The sequence below is a fragment of the Apium graveolens genome, chromosome 6, assembly GCF_009905375.1.
Source record: "Apium graveolens cultivar Ventura chromosome 6, ASM990537v1, whole genome shotgun sequence".
Taxonomy (NCBI): Eukaryota; Viridiplantae; Streptophyta; class Magnoliopsida; order Apiales; family Apiaceae; genus Apium; species Apium graveolens.
Window position 1 is genome coordinate 214,991,141 of NC_133652.1, and position 19,488 is coordinate 215,010,628.

Below are 19,488 nucleotides of genomic sequence, written 5' to 3' on the forward strand. Positions count from 1 at the left end.
CTTCGTGCCTTCCTTGGCCTTTCACCAGCGGGTGGTCTCTCTCTTAGGAGGGTAAGTGACAGAAACAGTCTTTTACGATTCGTCAATCATTTAGAATCTCATATGATTCCTCTATTTCCTTTAGCCAGGCTTTTGCCTCGACTGGGTCAGCTTGTTCCTTGGAACTCTGAGAGCTTAGCGAGTTAAAGGTCCTGAAAGAATTTCCCACTACATTGTTTCCTCAAGGTGGTGGTTGGGAATAAAGTATAAGTTCTGTTTAGACAGGTCCATGAATTTCCGTATAGGAGTACCATCTCGGGTCTCCTTATCTCGCTCGACTTCTGTTTTCTTAGTCTAAATATTTCTTCTTACTCCCCATAATTGGGGTCATCTTTTAATTTAAACTCCTCATTTTCCACTTTATTATATTCTGGGTTCCTTATATCTTAATTGCGACCTCCCTGATTATCACATTCAAGGTTTGCCCCTAATCTTATTCCTTGTGGGGGCATATTACTTGGAAAAATTTTGAGAATCTCTAGATATTTGTGTTACTTACTTTGCTTAAGTATTTCCCTCATTCAGTCCTTGCACGATTGCAAATTATGAATTCTCAAGTTCTATAAACTTCATGACACTCTCTTAAGTGTTAACAGTGCAATTAACAATATGAACTTATCACCACGAACTGATCTGAACTTAAATTAACGAATATATACATAACCATTGGTTCGAGGGTACAACAACTGAACATATTAAAGAGAATTACATCATGTGATCTGATCGCTTCTTTCCCAAAAGTACTACCATAGATAATCATCTAGTCATTAAAACTAATCATTCATAACTTAGGCTAATCCTCCAAAAGCGGTGCTACATGAAACCCTTGTCTGATTGCTCTGGCTCTGCACACTACCATGGATCAAGAAATGCGGGCACGCACAACATCCCTAACCTGCTCCATCACAGAGGTGATGAGGTCTAAGATAGTTGCAAGTAGAGCTGGATCAATCTGACCCTCAAGATGGCCTCTAGCTGTAACACGGGTGGTAGCCTCAATCCTTTCCATGCTGTGAGCTAATCCTGCCGGAATTACCCCGCCCTCAATCCTTGGTGCAGTAAGTCGATCCAACAGATCACTCCTAACATTACGGGCCTCGGACAGGCCACCCAAAGTCATGTGATAATTGGCGATAAGAGAAGCCTGAGTGGTAGCATCTAGCAGTCCATGGGGTGCAAGTGGCGCAGACCCAGGAGATCCAAACGGATAACCAAGCACGGGATCAGGTGACAATGGTGCAGGAGATAAAGGTGGCATTTCCTCAGTAGGTGCTGGGCTCTGTACAGGGGAGGGAACAGGAATTGGTGGAACCTCATGGATGTCTACAGGAACCTCTGGAAGAGGGTCTGATACTGGTATAATTGGGGTCATGGAAGGCCCCACTCCTTCTGCCCTCATTAACCTTTGTGCCCTTGGTAACTCTTCATCCTCTAGTGCCACCCTCGCGGCCATTCTTGCTCAGGTAGTCGCCCTGACTATGGTCATCAATTCCTCAGCGGTCCTCTCTTCATTCTCATCAGGATCCTCCATGAGATTCTCCTCAGCCACAATCCTTTCCGGAATAACATCCTCAACTGCAACATTCTCAATATGAATCTCATCCGGTCCCTCATTAAGGTACTCTATCGGATTCACAATTTGATCTCCAACTTGTAATAAAACATCCTCATGCTGATGCTCCTGAACCTCAGGGTTCGGTGCCCCGCTACCCTATACGAGAATGAACTATGTTACTATCACGATATTTATAAGGGTTGCCGTAAGGGTTTTAACTGTCAGTACTACGCTAGGTAGCCCGACTATGAACTTGGAAAGAGTTCTTATTATCTTAGTGAACTTATTATCTTAACGTCACATCATCTCTGAGATTTATAACGCTTAGCTCTGATACCATTTCTGTAACACCCCCAAATCCGGGGTCGGGGATTCGGGTTGTCACGAGTTCCATTTCCCTTAATAACACCCAATCTTAGTAAACAATCAACTACTCTGTACTGTGACCCCACAATAAACACACACACCACGAGTTATAGTCTCAGAGATGAATATCCAAAAATAATCACAAGTCATTTTATTCCACAATTATAAGCCAATACACCTTAAAAGAGTTTCTGAATAAATTTACATTTTCTTTGCCATTATTACAATTGATAAAGATACATAAGTCTGGTACATTAAAAGTTGAAAGCCTAGCCTATTGGTAGTTCCTACCTCATCTACAGCGACATAAACGCCTATAAGAAACTGCGGAACGTTTCCTAATCGCTTGCGAATCGGGAGCTTGGTCCTGTTCATCTTTTCTATCTGTTGTTGTGTGATAGAAGAAGAAAGTAAGGGTGAGCAGCAAGCCCACCAAAATAATATGTATAATGATTAACAATATATGAGCCTTCTCATAGTACTCATGAAAGTCTTGGTCAAAAGAAATGAACCAAGTTTGATCTCTTAATGCGATGAAGTCGCAAAATATTCAGCATATGTACATATATACTTTTCACAATCTTTGAAGTCCTCTGACATGTATAATATACACAGAGTTCCAGTTTATAACTGTATAAAAATATCGTTGCAATGTGATCTCATATATCTAACCTTGTGTCAACGTTTTTCTGAAAATCTTTGACATGCACAAGATAATCATTTACTAGATATAAGTTTAAAAGATGAAGTTACCAGATACTCCAATATACTTATATCTTTTCCAAATACTACTTGAACTACCACCATTCAAGTTATAATTAGTTTCAAAAGTTCATCACAAAGATGAGACTACAAGACAAGACTTGTATAGAATAAAGCTTTAAAATATCATCAAAATAAAATGAAGTTACGAGATACTTCATTTGATGCAAACATCATTTTGAAAACTCGACCCTGCCAACACTCAACAATCGCCCAACCGTAGCCTTTCTATCGAAGTGCTCTGGGTAGTGTTGCAGAAATATCCAATTGGATGATGAACTCATTACGGGAGTTTGCCGTGCCAGGAAGACCACTTACGATGATCAGTCGCAGTAGTGGAACCCCACCATTTTCTACATGTAGAGGAGAACCTGTCGGATTTACTTGTCAACCGAACACTGGACTCCTAAGGAATGGACCGTCTTAGCGGAACTTCCAGGCCATTTGGGCCAATATAATAAGGCTGGGCCGGCGCCACTCGACCACTTACGCCACTCCTAGTTCAGATGAAATCCATGACTCTGAAATGTAAAGCTCGTCCCCCTTTTCCCCAAGTAGAAACTTGTTGATACGGCTCCACCAAGAAGTCGTATCTAGTTGGAAAGGAAAACTCACCGATATTTCCCAGGCGATGCCTCTTATTGGATTAACTTGTTCCAAGAATTTTACTTCCCGAGTGTTGGGTAAGTAATCAAAAACTCTTTTATCAAAATAGCAACCTTGTTGCGAATATAAAACACACCACAGAGCCGGATCCCTCAGGTTTTGAGCGAGTATTTAAATCCTCTTCAAAAGGAGGATCTTAAATATAAAAAAAATGAGTTTTGGGATCCGCCCTAACTTTTAAAATTATTTTGAAGACTCGAAAACATTTTTAAGAATGTTTGGAGTGATGTTGATTTAATAACATAAATCAGTCCCAATATATTAGAAAATATCTTCATATTATTATTTGAATAATATTCCCATAAAGAATAATCTTTATAAAAATAATTGAAGTAGAAGTTGTAAAACTTATACTTGAAATGAATATTAAATAACCAAAGATATACTTATACGAAAGTAATATCTTTATTTGAATAATCAAAAGTGAGTTTGATTATCGACACATTATTCTTTAATAAAGTAAAGAATATTAATTAGTAAATAATCGGAGTCATAAGTCCTCGAATGAATATTCAAAATAATATTCATTAATAAAATAAACGGAGTCATAAGCCCTCGAATGAATATTCAAAATAATATTATTTAATAAAATAAAGGGAGTCATAATTCCTCGGATGGATATTCAAGTAATATTCATTAAATAATATAAAGTTATCGAATAAACCTTATTCGATTAATAGTTTTTAAAAACAATAACCATATATATATATATAAAATATATATTATACTCGGGAACATCGACTCCCGGTTTAGAAATATGTGCACCTTTTTATCCCCTACTGTTATGGATTAAAAACTAATATATATAATTGCTGTATTTAATACTAAGGAACGTGAGCTTTGAGGCTCGATTTGACTGCTCTTGTGTTTCGTGACTCAATCTGCCTTAACAAGATGCCTACGTATCTTGCTGATTGCCAAGGATCAAGTCAAAAAACGTAGTTCTGATTTGTGGGGTGAGGCCCCTTATATAGATGTTGGTGGTCCTTGAATTGGACTTGGTATAGGAGACTTGGTGGACAAGCCTCTGAATTAGGATAGACTTAGGAGTCCTAGGAAGTAGGAAGCTGATTCCTTATCCTTTTAGGTCCCCTTGAGGCTAATCTATAAGGATTTATATCCTTATCGGGACTCTTCTCAACAACTGATTTTTCCCTTATTAATTAATTACGAAATTAATTAATAATCAGGGCTTTTGGGCCTTTTTTATTCCACCAGGCCTGATCTGGTCCATCAGGCTTAACCTTTCTGGTCTGAATATTATATATCTTATTATTGGGCCTAGCAGCCCACAGTTTGTACAATTAATGCAGTGTTTAATTATACAATCATAATTTACTTATCCCTATCATTTGCCCCCCAACTTTTGGGAAACATTGATTAGGTTTCGCAGAAGTTAAGTCTATTCGTTCCCTTACAGGGTTTCATTTTTGCGTAAAGTGTGGAGCGACCTACACATTTACAATGAATCTTCTTTTTATTCAGAAATTATCTTAATTTCCAGGAATTTTTCCCTAATTTTCTGGGATTTTCCCTAATTTCTGGATTTTTCCCTAATTTTCTGGGATTTATCCTTAATTTCTGGATTTTTTTTCCTAATTTTCTGGGATTTATCCTTAATTTCTGGATTTTTTCCCTAATTTCCGGGATTTTTCCCTAATTTTCTGGGATTTTTCCCTAATTTTCTGGGATTTATCCTTAATTTCTGGATTTTTTCCCTAATTTCCGGGATTTTTCCCTAATTTTCTGGGATTTATCCTTAATTTCTGGATTTTTTTTTTCCTATACAATTTTCGACCAGGAATCCATTCGACCAGGATCCTGGTCGAATTAGCCTTCAGATTGCCCTGGTCGACAGGGTTTCGAGCAGAATGCTTTCGACCTCAATTCCTGGTCGAATTTCGGCCAGGATTTTCACCCCCTTTTTTCCTTTTTTTTGTCGACTAGGAATTTTTGTCCCTTTCGGTCAGGATTCCTGTGTTTCTGACCGAATTAACCCTCCTTCTAAGCCCTGATCGAAGCAATTTCGATCTCAAGAGTTTCGATCTGGATTTCTGTACACTTCCTGGTCGAATAGGTCCAAATCCTGATCGAAATAAACCTTTTCTTCAGCCCTGATCGACAGAATTTCAATCTCAACTCATTCGAATAGGATTTTCTCCCCTTTCGGTCAGGATTCCTGTTTTCTGACCGAATTAACCCTCCTTCTAAGCCCTGATCGAAGCAATTTCGATCTCAAGAGTTTCGATCTGGATTTCTGTACACTTCCTGGTCGAATAGGTCCAAATCCTGATCGAAATAAACCTTTTATTCCTATTTTCCTGGGCTTTTATTTGGGTTTTGTTTTTTTTTTTTTTTTTTGGGCTCTTATTCTCCAATTAATTAGGCCCTTTTCTGGGCTTACCTTTTATTGGGATGACCCCTGCCCTAAACCTGGGTTGGATTTGTTGGGCTGATTTTTGGGCCTATTTTTTCAATAGGGCTTTGGCTTCATGGGCCTGATTTAACCCCTTCTTCTTCTTTTTTTTTTTAAAATATAGTGGGCCTTATCCTGGGCCTCCCACTTTTAATAATATAGGCCCTTTTCTGGGCTCGCTTCTTATTGACCATCTTTTCCACAGGCCTTTTAATTGGGCCCTAGTTCTGGGCTTTTCAATTTAATTTGGGCTGACATTTTGGGCTCAAATCCCATTGCTTTTAGCCGGGTTTTGGCTCAAATTTCTGACTTTCCAGAACTTCTATGGCTCTCTTTGGATTCTTCCAGAAATTTCTGTAAATATCTATTTAATTTAAATTTCGTTTCTGGATCCTTCCAGAACATTCTTTTCTTGGGCCCAAATGGGCTTTTCTAGGCCCAACTAGCCTTCTTTGTGACTATATAAGAGTGGGATGGGAGAGTGGAATCCTCACACCTTCTCATCTCATTTCTTCAATCATCCTAGAAATTTCTAAACTCCTCCTCTCTCAAATCCCCTCCTTTAGCCTTCCAAGTCTTTTCCAGTCTTTACTAAAATGGCTGACAAGAGTTCCGAGAGGGCGGCCAAGATAGCCTCGGCTTCAAAACGAGGTAAGGATATCGAGATCCGCTCTTCATATATGTCTTTAATTGATATGATTAACACTAGGGGGGATGAATATCCCTCCACTGCACATCTCGACTCTTTTAATCATTGTAATACTTGGCACAACATAGACTTCAATAAACTAAATGCTCGTTATAACGTCCTTCCTCCTCTTAGATTAGTTCCAGTCTCTGGTGGTGATCGTACTTGCCACTGGAGACCCGATACTCTTTTCGTTTACACAGATGCCCTTAATGCTGGGCTTAGGTTTCCTTTTCACCCCTTTATTCCTCATCTTTTGGCTGATTTACAAATCAACCCGTGTCAGCTTCCTCCAAACGCCTGGAGGAACATTCTATGTTTTATGGTCTGCTGTCTTAGGGAGGGCTTTCCTCTTTCTGTAGCTGTTTTTAGGAAAGTCTTTCAGTGTTACAATAGTTCTTCCAGTATCTGCGGCTGGGTCTATGTCAAGCAAAGGCCCAAAAGCAAACATATCTTTAACAGTGCCTCTATTCCTGATAATAATCAAAATTGGAGGAATAGTTTCGTCGGGTTACGTTGGGAGAATGGTGACTGGGGCACACTTTTTCGATCTTCCTTTGGGAAGGTCAGTGATGGTAGCCTCAAATCCATTCACTTAACTCCTGAAGAAACTATTATTTATAATGGGCTTACTCAGGATGATGGCACGACCACCAGCTGGACTCTCTTAGAGGAGTTTTCCCTGATTCATGTGGGACTATCCTCTGTTTCTCAACAGGGTATTTTTCTTCCCTTCTCAATTTTACTTCATTTCATGCATTATTAACTTCACTTATTTTGTCCTTTGCTTTGTTTCAGCTGCTAAGGAGATTAACGAGGACAATGTTCCTTTGGTTGAGGAAACAGCTAGGATGAAGAAAGCTCGGCTCGCAGGCCTAGACACCCGGGGAAAGGCCACGGAGCCTATCTTTTTGAAGAAGCACAAAGAGCCTATAGGGGAGGCCTCAACTGAAGGAGCTGGAGGCCATGGTACTCCTATCACTGCTGCTGCCCCTACTGCTGCTGCCACAGGCGCCTTTCAGCCTCTCAGGGGATTCCGCCGAGGGGACACCGTAGTTGGTTCCACAAAACATGCTTGGGATTGGTCTTACCATAGCGTGACCCCCAAGGATTTTACTGATGTGGTGGCCACCCCTGATCTTGAGAGGATCAAGCTCATGGGAGCTCAGTCTCTGGCTTCGGTATGCCTTCTCTTTTTTGAACTTATTTTTCGTTCTTGTAGCATTTTCTTGCCTTATACTTTGTTAATTGCTTTGTTTCAGTCTAACGCCTATTTTCAAGGCGCTGTGAGGCAAGCCGAATCATGGAAGCGGGCTTCTGATAAGGCCGATAATGCCCTCAGGAGGCAACAGAAGAAGTATGCTACCCTGGAGAAGAAGCTCAAGCGCAAGGAGGAAGAACTCGGAGAGTCTAACGCCGAGCTGGTGGTACTTCGGGCGGAGAAGGATAAAGCTATAGACAACTATCTGGACTCGGAGGAGTTTGCCCAATCCATGAGGATTAGGGATGATTCAGTCTTTCCCGAGTTTTTTAGGACTGGTTGGGACACGGCCCTTGGGACCGTGAACGAGGCTTGTCCTGATATTAACCCGGCGGACTACATCTGCCCTGATGACGAGGCTTTGCTACAGAGGTTTCGTACCCGAGTAGTTGTCTCGGACCATGTTCCTCAGGATCCACTCCTTCCTCCTCCCGAGTCTTCTTCCAGACCTGCTGAGGACGACAGCTCTTCCTCCTCCTCCGAGACGACAGAGACATCCAGCGAGAGTGGAGAGGACGATGATATGGATGCCGAGGGTACTTCAGCTCCTTAGAGCTTTTTCAGCCCTACGTGGCTTATTTTTTTTATTTTCGAGATTTTATTTATCAAACTTTTGTAACATCTATCAGATCTATTTCATTTATCACCTTTTATGCTTGCATCCATGCATTTGATTTTTATTTGTTAAGCCACAAACATACTTTGAAGAACTCATGAATTTCATAAAATTGTCTGGGATTCGTCCCTTACACAAGTCTTAATAAACTTCGTAATAAAACTAAAACATATAAATCCTAAGGAAGCAAAGCTTCAAGGTGCTTTTCAACCTACTCGCCATCCTGACGAGTGAGAATCGTATCCGGCTTCCCTACACATAGTAAACCTTCAGGTTTTGTGCATGCCAAGTTCTCGGGACTTCAAAACCATCCATAGTCTCTAGCTTGTAGGTTCCTCTACCTTGAACACTCTTGACTCTGTACGGCCCTTCCCAATTCGGGGCAAGCTTCCCTTTTTGTCCTACACCAGATGCTTCTATCTTCCTCAAGATTAGATCGCCTTGTTTAAAAAACCTTTCTTTAACCCTTAGGTTGTAGTAGAATGAAGCTTTTTTCTGATATTCTACTATCTTTGCATGTGCTTTATCTCGCACTTCATCAATTAAATCCAGGGCTAATCTCTGCCCTTCCTCATTTTCTTTCTCATCGAAAGCCTGAATCCTTGGAGAGGAATGTGATATCTCCACGGGAACTACTGCTTCCGCCCCATATGCCAACATGAAAGGAGTTGCATCTGTCGTGACTCTACAAGTAGTCCTGTAGGCCCATAATATTGGAAGTATCTCATCTACCCAATTATTTCTTGACTTCTCGATCCTCTTCTTTAGTCCATCCAGGATTATCCGATTTGCTACCTCTGCTTGTCCATTGGCATGCGGGTGAGCCACAGAGGTGAATCGTAACTCGATTTCATTTTCTTCACAATACTTCTTGAATTCCTCATTGTTGAATTGTGTTCCATTGTCAGTGACAAGGATACGGGGAATTCCATATCGGCACATAATGTTTTCCCACAGGAATTGTGTAACCTGCTTAGTAGTGATTTTGGCCAAGGGTTTGGCTTCGATCCACTTGGTGAAATAATCAATGGCTACAATCAGAAATTTCCTTTGTGTCGTGGCCATAGGAAAAGGCCCTAGAATATCCATCCCCCACATGGCAAAGGGAATAGGCGAGTTGATAGAGGTCAGCATCTCAGGGGGTTGTCTAACAATTGGTGCATGCTTCTGACAGCGGTCACACTTCTTTACATATTCTTTGGCATCAGCCATCATTTCTGGCCAATAGAAGCCTAAACGAGTTATCTTATGAGCCAAGGCCCTGCCCCCCAAGTGTTGTCCACAAATACCTTCATGCACTTCTTCAAGAGCCAAGTGTGCCTCATCGGGCCTAGACACCTCAAGTAGGGAACCACGAAAGATCTTTTGTAAAGAATCCCATCTATCAAAGAGTATCTTAGTGCCCGAACAGTTAACTTCCGTGCTTCAGTTGCATCACTTGGCAACCAACCGGTCTGAATGTGAGCCTTGATGGGATCAATCCATGACGTCCCCAAGCCTATGGGAGCCACTAGCTTAACATGTATGCTCCGTGTCTTCAAAACACGGAAGTACACACTTCCTGAACTTTCTTCAATCTCAGACGAAGCGAACTTTGATAGCGCATCCGCCTTAACATTTTCTTCCCTTGGAATGTGTTCAACATGGCATTCATTAAATTGGGTCATCACAGCCCTTACTAGGCGGACATACTTAGCCATCGTATCATCCCTTGCCTCAAATTCTCCCTTTACCTGGGATATGATCAGCTTCGAGTCTCCACGGACCTTTAAGTTTTTGACTCTAAGTGTCCCAGCTAGACCAAGGCCAGCTATCAGGGCTTCATACTCTGCCTCATTGTTTGTGGTTGGAAAATCTAACTTCATAGCATACTCAATTAAGAACCCATCAGGGCTTTGCAAAACCAACCCTGCTCCACTGGAATTTGTTTTTGATGCTCCATCAAAATAGAGAACCCAATATTCTTTCTCCTTGTCATTCTTCTCCCTGTCCCCATTGTCGACTCTCTTGTCTTGAGGTATGGTATCTTCCTGCCCCCCGACTTCTTGGTTGGGTATGGTACATTCCACCACGAAGTCAGCTAGTGCCTGGGCTTTTATGGCCGTACGTGGCTTATACTTGAGATCGAACTCTCCCAACTCTATTGCCCACTTAATCAGTCTCCCACTTGCCTTGGGACTGTGAATGATATTTCTCAGTGGCTGATTTGTTAGCACTTCAATTTGGTGAGCTTGAAAATAAGGACGCAGCTTTCTTGAAGCCATTACCAAGGCTAAAGCGAATTTCTCAATGGCTGAATAATTCAACTCAGCACCATGCAAAATTTTGCTGACATAGTATACGGGTTTCTGGACTTTCAGTTCCTCCTTAACCAACACCGCGCTCAAGGCGCTCTCTGAAACAGCCAAGTACAAGAATAAAACTTCATTCAGAACTGGCTTGGCCAACAACGGGGCCTGGCCCATATACTTCTTTAACTCTTCAAATGCCTTCTGATTTTCCTCACTCCATACGAAGTCTTTGATGTTCTTTAGTGACTTGAAAAATGACAAGCACTTGTCTCCTGACTTGGAGATGAATCGTCCTAACGCAGCAACCCTTCCTGTAAGCTTCTGAACATCCTTAACAGTTTTTGGTGGTTCCATGTCCAGGATTGCCTTTATCTTATCCGGGTTAGCCTCAATTCCCCTCTTTGAGACCATCAGTCCCAAGAATTTTCCAGATCCTACTCCGAAAGCACACTTCGTAGGATTCAACATCATCTTGTGGTACCTCAGGACCTCAAAAGCTTCCCTTAAATGGGCTATATGATCAGTCTTTACTAGACTCTTGACTAACATGTCATCAACATAGACTTCCATAGTCTTACCAATAAGATCCTTAAAAATTCTATTCACCAACCTTTGATAGGTGGCTCCTGCATTCTTGAGACCAAACGCCATAACAAGATAACAATAAACACCAAAGTCAGTGATAAATGATACCTTTGGAATGTCATCCTTATGCATTTTGATCTGGTTGTATCCGCTAAACCCATCCATGAAACTCAGCATCTCATGTCCAGCGGTGGCATCAATCAAGGTATCAATTCTAGGCAGCGGAAAACAGTCTTTGGGGCATGCATCATTCAGATCGGTGAAGTCTATACACATCCTCCACTTTCCATTAGCCTTCTTCACCATTACAGGGTTTGCTAACCACTCCGGAAATTGAATCTCCTCAATGAAACCAGCCTCTAAGAGCTTTTCCACTTCCTGCCTTATAGCCTCTTGTCTTTCCGGGGCAAAATTTCTTTTCTTTTGTTTCACTGTCTTCCGGCTTGGATCCACGTTTAGCTTGTGAGTAATTAACTCCGGGTCTATGCCTGGCATATCAGCTGCTGACCATGCAAACACATCACTATTTTCTTATAAAAATTTCACTAATTTCCTTCTAAGGGGCTCCTCTAATGTGGCTCCAATGAAAGTCATCCTCTCAGGATTCTTGGGATCTAAAGGAACCGAAACCAATTCTTCTGCTGGCCTTCCTCTATTCTCATCATTTTCTCGAACATCCATATCTTCCTGCCCCCCGACTCCATCTGCCCTCAAAGAGGCCACATAACAGCTTCTAGCCATTTTTTGATCTCCTCTCTCTTCTCCAATCCCGTTTCGGGTGGGAAACTTCATGACTGAATGGTAGGAAGAGGGGACTGCCTTGAAGGCATGTATCCCTGTTCTCCCCATGATAGCATTATAAGTTGAACTAGCCTTTACCACCACGAAATCCAGCATCTGCGTTGCTTGCCTTGGCTCCGTACCTATGGTGGTTGGCAATTTAATTATCCCTTCCACAGGACATTCTACTCCAGCAAATCCATATATCGGCATGTCGGTTGGTGTCAACTGGGAGTCGTTATACCCCATCCTTAGAAAGGTGTCGTGGAGCAAGATATCCACAGAAGCACCATTATCCACAAGGACCCTCTTAACCGGGCTATTTCCTATTATCGGCGTTATGACCAGCGGGTCGTCATGGGGAAACTTCACACCCTCTAGGTCGGAATCATCAAAAGCCAATGTTACTTCTGTCCTGGCCCTCTTCGGGGCTTCTCCAACAATATGCATAACCTCTCTAGTATATGCCTTTCTGGAATTTTTGGACAATCCAGCAGCAGTTGGACCTCCAAAGATCGTGTTTATCACAGGCCCTCGAGGTCTCGGCCCTCCATAAATGGTGTTTATAACTGGTCCTCTAGGTTGGGGATTCCGCCCCTGATCGTCTTGGTCCCTCCTACGATCTTCAAAGTTCTTCCTTCCATTATTATTTCTGTCCCCTCCATCTCCAGTATACTTGTTCAATCTTCCTTTTCGAATCAAAAACTCAATTTCATCTTTCAATTGCCTACACTCATCGGTGTCATGGCCAACATCTTTGTGAAACCTGCAATACTTGCCCTTATCTAGCTTGGCGGGATCAGCCTTCAAGGGCTTAGGCCAGCGAATATCTCTGTCTTTCTCAATCTCCATCAAAATCTGACTTCTGGGAGCATTCAGCTTAGCGTATTCAGTGAACTTTTGCCCAAGTCCTCCCTTCTTGGGGGTTGAATCAGGATTTTGTTCGGTTCTAGGATATTTGTCCTTATCGATATACTCCAAATCAGTTTTTCGTTTCTTGCCTCCAGTGGGCTCATTACTTACTACGGTCTTCCTCATACTTTCTTCAACCTTGATATACTTCCCTGCCCTCTCTTGGAGCTGCAACATGCTCTCAGGGGGTCGTTTGGCCAAAGACATCTTGAAAAACTCATCCCTAGTTCCTTGTTGCAGTGCTATCATGGCTACCTTATCATCAAGGTCTGGGACTTTTAAAGCCTCCTTTGTAAAACGATTCAGGTAATCTCTTAAGGATTCCTTAGCTCCCTGCACAAGACTCATAAGAGATGCTGAACTTTTCTCATGGACTCTTCCACTGATGAATTGCTTAATAAAAGCCTGACTTAATTCTCTGAATGATCCAATAGAATTTGGGGGTAGGCGACTGTACCATCTTTGAGCCATACCCGACAGGGTTTGAGGGAAGGCCCGACATTTTATAGCATCATTCACGGGTTGCAGCAGCAGTGCATTAGAGAATGTCCTAACATGATTAGCGGGGTCTCCCGTGCCATCATAGGCTTTGATAGTGGGCATCTTGAATTTCCTTGAGATATGGGCATTCATTATCTCTTCTGTGAAGGGTGGAGTTGGATCGTCAGGATCTCCAAGGGGAAGGAGATTGCTTGGATCAGTTCTTGGGACAGCAGCCCTTCTTCTTACCGGACCATCCAGGTCTATGATAGGAGGAGGATTTCTCCCCTAGGAGGTATGTGGGGTCTGGTGGCTTGGTGAGCCTCCAAATCACGCCTCAGCCTTTGGATTTCAGCCTCATGAGCCCTGATCTTTTCCTGCACTTCTTGGGGATTCGCCCCTGGGGTGCTTTGGGGGCGTTGCCTTCCATCGGCCATTGGCTCTTTTCCAGGATGCCTCCTTCTCGGGGCCACTTCATCATCCGAAGATTCGGAGTCTCTCTCAGTGTATGGACCAGAAAATTCCCGATCCTCAGGGATAGGATCTAAACCTCGTATATAGGGGGGCGACCGCCCTCGTGCTTCGCTTCGCCCAGCATATCCGCTTCCTCCAACCTCAGGGTGAAGGGGCATCCCATAAGGGGGGTTAGTAGTAACAATAGTTGAATATTCATACCCGACGGGTCGAGAATTCACAGGTATATGTATTTGTTGAACTTGAGGATTCGTACCTTGAATAGTCGGGGGAGTTGTCCCTTGTGGCTGAGGATGAGTTGCCCCTGTCTGGGCTTCCCCCTGAGTAGATGCATAAGTTGAATGGGGAGGAACCTCCACGGTTGATGAAATCACCTGGGTTGTCTCTAATGGTGTTCCTTCCTCTAGAGCTCCAATTGTTCTCCGTGTTCTCGCCATGGCTGTTGTTGTTTTCCCACAGACGGCGCCAAATGTTATGGATTAAAAACTAATATATATAATTGCTGTATTTAATACTAAGGAACGTGAGCTTTGAGGCTCGATTTGACTGCTCTTGTGTTTCGTGACTCAATCTGCCTTAACAAGATGCCTACGTACCTTGCTGATTGCCAAGGATCAAGTCAAAAAACGTAGTTCTGATTTGTGGGGTGAGGCCCCTTATATAGATGTTGGTGGTCCTTGAATTGGACTTGGTATAGGAGACTTGGTGGACAAGCCTCTGAATTAGGATAGACTTAGGAGTCCTAGGAAGTAGGAAGCTGATTCCTTATCCTTTTAGGTCCCCTTGAGGCTAATCTATAAGGATTTATATCCTTATCGGGACTCTTCTCAACAGCTGATTTTTCCTTTATTAATTAATTACGAAATTAATTAATAATCAAGGCTTTTGGGCCTTTTTTATTCCACCAGGCCTGATCTGGTCCATCAGGCTTAACCTTTCTGGTCTGAATATTATATATCTTATTATTGGGCCTAGCAGCCCACAGTTTGTACAATTAATGCAGTATTTAATTATACAATCATAATTTACTTATCCCTATCACCTACTAAGGGTAACTCAAATACCGCTTATCTCTAGCATAGGTATTATGCAACTATAAGCATTTTAACCAACAGATATATAATTGAAGAATATGAAACAGGCATGCATATATACCATATCACATGCTACAATATATCGCAAGAATTTGCTAATAACAAATATGCATTTATCGCAAGATCATGCATATACACATATACATCACAACAACAGTTATACGGGTAGAAAACTTGCCTGAGCGACTGGGGGTTACAAATGGCTCGGGACGAGTCTGGTAACCTATAAACAACATGTAAGTTGGAATTAAACCAAAGTCACTTGTAAACCTATACTCTAACCAAATTAGACTCTAACGCTCGCTTTGCGCTTACTGATTCTTTTAAGTCGCTCGAGTACCCTCGGCTCCACCATTTTTAATATATTAACCATTACGAGTTTTAAGGAGATTCTTTCGCGAGTGTCTTACCAACTGCCTAACACATTTTACATAAATGTTTCATACTCCAATTAGCTCTTTTAGGTCTTTAACCTATGTTTCAAAGTAAGGCGAGGGGTAATGATTCGTTCGCGAAACGTCGTTACTTAAAATGGCCGTTTCTCCTAAACCGTACATCGGAATCAAATGAACCACATATCAAAACGAAGCTCGTAACATGAACTATCTAAAAATGGCAATGGTCAAAATCTAGAAGGGAGTTCTCGGGTCCTAATGTTATGAACAAAAGCAGTCTAAAGTAAATCGGACATTACGACGGCTATGTTTACGCGATTTCCCAATTTTATACCATTTCAATTCAACCACCAATCAATCCCAATCCATCCATTCAACCAAAATCCATCCTTACTACATCATAACAGCCCCAATCAACTCAACATTAACAATTTATACTTATTCTTAAACTTGAATTTAAACTATACTTAAGTCCTTTAACCAAACCATAAGATTTCAACCTTCAATTCACTACCATTCCAACCCAAACTCTAAACCAACAAGCATCAAGCTACTCTTTACCATAACTATCAAAATCATCCTAATATACAAAGTAAAGCTAGGGTTTGGAGATGTTATACCTTCCTTGAAGCTTTTAATCAATGAAAGATCCTTGGAATGCCCATGGAAGCCTTGATCTATGCTTAAGCTACCTTGAACTTTCATAAAAAAATCAAGAAAACCAAAGTTATTTCTTGAAGGTTACTATTCACCATCTTCTTCCTTGATTTATTGGAAGAGATTGTGAAGGAATTAGAAGCTTAAACTTATAGGACATCCATATCTATGTACAAGGAACCTTAGATAATTACCTTGTGATTTAACAATGTTTGGAACTTGATTTTTGATTTTTCTTTCTTTGAAAAGAAGAAAAAGCCGAGAGCAATGTTGAAGGTTTGAAATAATTTTGTGTTTGCTTTGATTTGTTTTGGCTAGCTTGGTTGTTTTTGTTTTGTTTTTGGGTAATTACCTTTCTAACCTTGACTTTGTGTGGTTTTAAATCAACCACATCTCCTTCCCCTTAGGTCATGCTTATGTCATGCTTATGATGTCATCCCTTACTTGCCCTCTTCTTATTGGTTGGATGACCTCATCATCCCTAACCTCCTTGATTAACTTCCTAATTGTTTGCCTAATGACCGCTGATCTGTTATACGGTTTGCTTAACTTTCGCTTTCGTTTATCGTTTGAGGGATCATACCCGGGATCTTATTACTTGGGTTTCCTTAACCTTTCTCAATATATTATAATCCTTTTATGATCCTCTCTTATAATCCTTTAATTTAAATCCTTTTTATCCTGTTACCTTATACTTAATTCTTTCCGTATCTAGTGGATTTCCGGGAAAAATCAAAGTGTTCGGAATTGGATTCTGACGATCTTTACATACACTTATATACCATATAGAGTACTAATAAAATCTCAGAATATCCATAACAGAACCCCTACATAGTGTGGCATGAAAAGTTTTCTTATCCAGCATAATCTGCAAAATCACTATTCATAAGGGTTTCAAAATTTCCAAAAATTGGGGTTATTACATTAATTGTTAATCAGATTGTACAGGTTTGGTGATTAGCTAGTAACCCCCAGACTTATACCCCGGGTCTGGAGGGCATTACATTTGTGCTAATTTTGTGCATCTTTTTAAATTTCATTTTACAGTGGCTTCTTAGTGTAAGTGAGTCACGACTGCTTATCAGAATTTATGCTATTATCAGAGTATTTCTCCAGTAATCATAGAGTGTGAAAAGTCACCAAGAAAATATTTTGCTTTTCTGATGCATATTTACTTAATACCAGCAATGCACTTGGGTCGTCCCTTCCACATTTTTACTCTAGATCTCAAAGGAGTATGTGATCTTAATCCTTGATTCCTTTTCTTTTTCTTTTGATAAGTGAGGTTTATCAGCACTTAGTACATTCAACAGATTTACTAGCATCAGAACTTAACAGATGATAAGCATTATTATATTTTATGACTTAGTAATAAGATAGACAAAGTAAACTCAACTAAGCTCAATATCAGAATTTGCTTGTGTTAATAGATTTTCACAGAAATAATTACTTCTAACATGGGATCTTTAGTATATTGAAGATTACTAGGTCAGCATCTAGCACATGTATCCTCATAGGATTGAATAGTTACATAACAGACATATCATTATCAGAGTTTAGAGAGTCACATCAGACAACAGTCAGTGCTTAAGCAATTTTCATTTAAGCACATAATACACAAGGAAAGAAATTTCTGTAAATACTGATCATAAAGTCTGATGCATCAGAACAAAACTAAGCAGATTTAGAGAAAGAACCTGAAACCATTCCAAGTTCATTTACCAATCTTGTAAAAGTAGCTTCACACAGTGGTTTTGTGAAGATATCTGCTAGTTGTTGATCTGTTGGAACAAAGTGCAATTCCACTGTACCTTCATCCACATGTTCCCTTATGAAGTGGTACCTAATGCTGATGTGCTTTGTCATTGAGTGTTAAACTGGATTACCTGTCATAGCAATAACACTTTGATTATCACAGTAAATAGGGATTTTGAAATATGTTAACCCATAATCCAGTAACTGATTCTTCATCCAAAAAATCTGTGCACAACAACTTCCTGCAGCAATGTACTCTGCTTCTGCAGTTGATGTGGAAATTGACTTTTGTTTCTTGCTAAACCAAGAAACCAATCTGCCTCCAAGAAATTGGTAGCTTCAACTTGTGCTTATTCCTGTCAATTTTGCAACCTGCAAAATCTGCATCTGAGTAACCTATTAGTTTAAAATCTGATTCTCTAGGATACCACAATCCCAGATCAGCTGTTCCTTTAAGATATTTGAATATTATTTTCACAGCTATTAAGTGAGGTTCTCTTGGATCTGCTTAAAATCTTGCACAAAGACAGGTAGCATACATGAAATCAGGTCTACTAGCAGTTAGATAGAGTAGAGAGCCAATCATACCTCTGTAATCAGTAATATCTACTGATTTACCAGAATCCTTGTCCAGTTTTGTTGCAGTGGCCATGGGAGTGGATGCACTTGAACAATCTTGCATTCCAAATTTTTTCAGCAAGTTTCTGGTGTACTTAGTTTGACAAATAAAAGTGCCTTCTTTATTCTGCTTGATTCGAAGGCCCAGAAAATAGCTAAGTTCCCCCATCATACTCATCTGATACCTTGAATGCATCAGTTTGGCAAACTTCTTGCATAGTCTGTCATTTGTAGAACCAAAAATGATATCATCAACATAAATCTGGACCAGAAGTAAGTCCTTTCCATGGTTGAGGTAGAACAGTGTTTTGTCTATAGTTCCTCTGTTAAATCCACTTTCCAGAAGAAACTGAGCTAAAGTCTCATACCATGCTCCTGGAGCTTGCTTAAGTCCATAAAGTACTTTATCAAGCCTGTAGACATAATCTGGATATATTTGGAATCTACAAAGCCTGGAGGTTGTTCAACATATACTTCTTCCTCCAATTCTCCATTGAGAAAAGCACTTTTCACATCCATTTGAAAGATAGTAAACTTTTTGTGAGCAGCATAAGCCAAAAATATCCTTATGGCTTCCAATCTAGCAACTGGTGCAAATGTTTCATCATAATCAATTCTCTCATGTTGAGAGTATCCTTTTGCAACCAGCCTTGCCTTATTCCTTGTAATTATGCCATCACTATCAGTTTTGTTTCTGAATACCCATTTTGTACAAACAACAGATCTGTTCTTTGGTCTTGGTACTAGGGTCCAGACTTTAGTTCTTTCAAATTCATTTAACTCTTCCTGCATTGCTTGTACCCAATCGGCATCTTGAAGAGCTTCTTCCACTTTCTTTGGCTCAATCTGAGAAAGAAAAGAATTGTAAAGACATTCATTTGAAGTACCTGTTCTAGTTCTGACACCTGCATCAGGATTTCCAATTATCAAATCAGGTGTATGTGATTTAGTCCACTTCCTTGCAGATGGAAGGTTTTCTCTAGAACTGGATGTTCCCCCATGATCCATGTTGTCTTCATTTTCATTTTCTGATCCTCCCCCTGAAATTATGCTCTCTGAGTTGGATTCTTCAGAATTT

At 40.7% G+C, this 19,488-nt stretch overlaps 1 protein-coding gene across 1 annotated transcript; it reads left to right on the top strand.

The window, feature by feature from the left end:
- The first annotated feature begins 7,545 nt into the window (after window positions 1-7,545).
- On the top strand, window positions 7,546-8,306 carry LOC141665725 (uncharacterized). The gene is made up of 2 exons (XM_074471708.1): window positions 7,546-7,673; window positions 7,755-8,306. The coding sequence occupies exons 1-2, from the start codon at window positions 7,650-7,652 to the stop codon at window positions 8,304-8,306; spliced, it is 576 nt and encodes a 191-aa protein (XP_074327809.1). The 5' UTR covers window positions 7,546-7,649.
- Window positions 8,307-19,488: the final 11,182 nt, after the last annotated feature.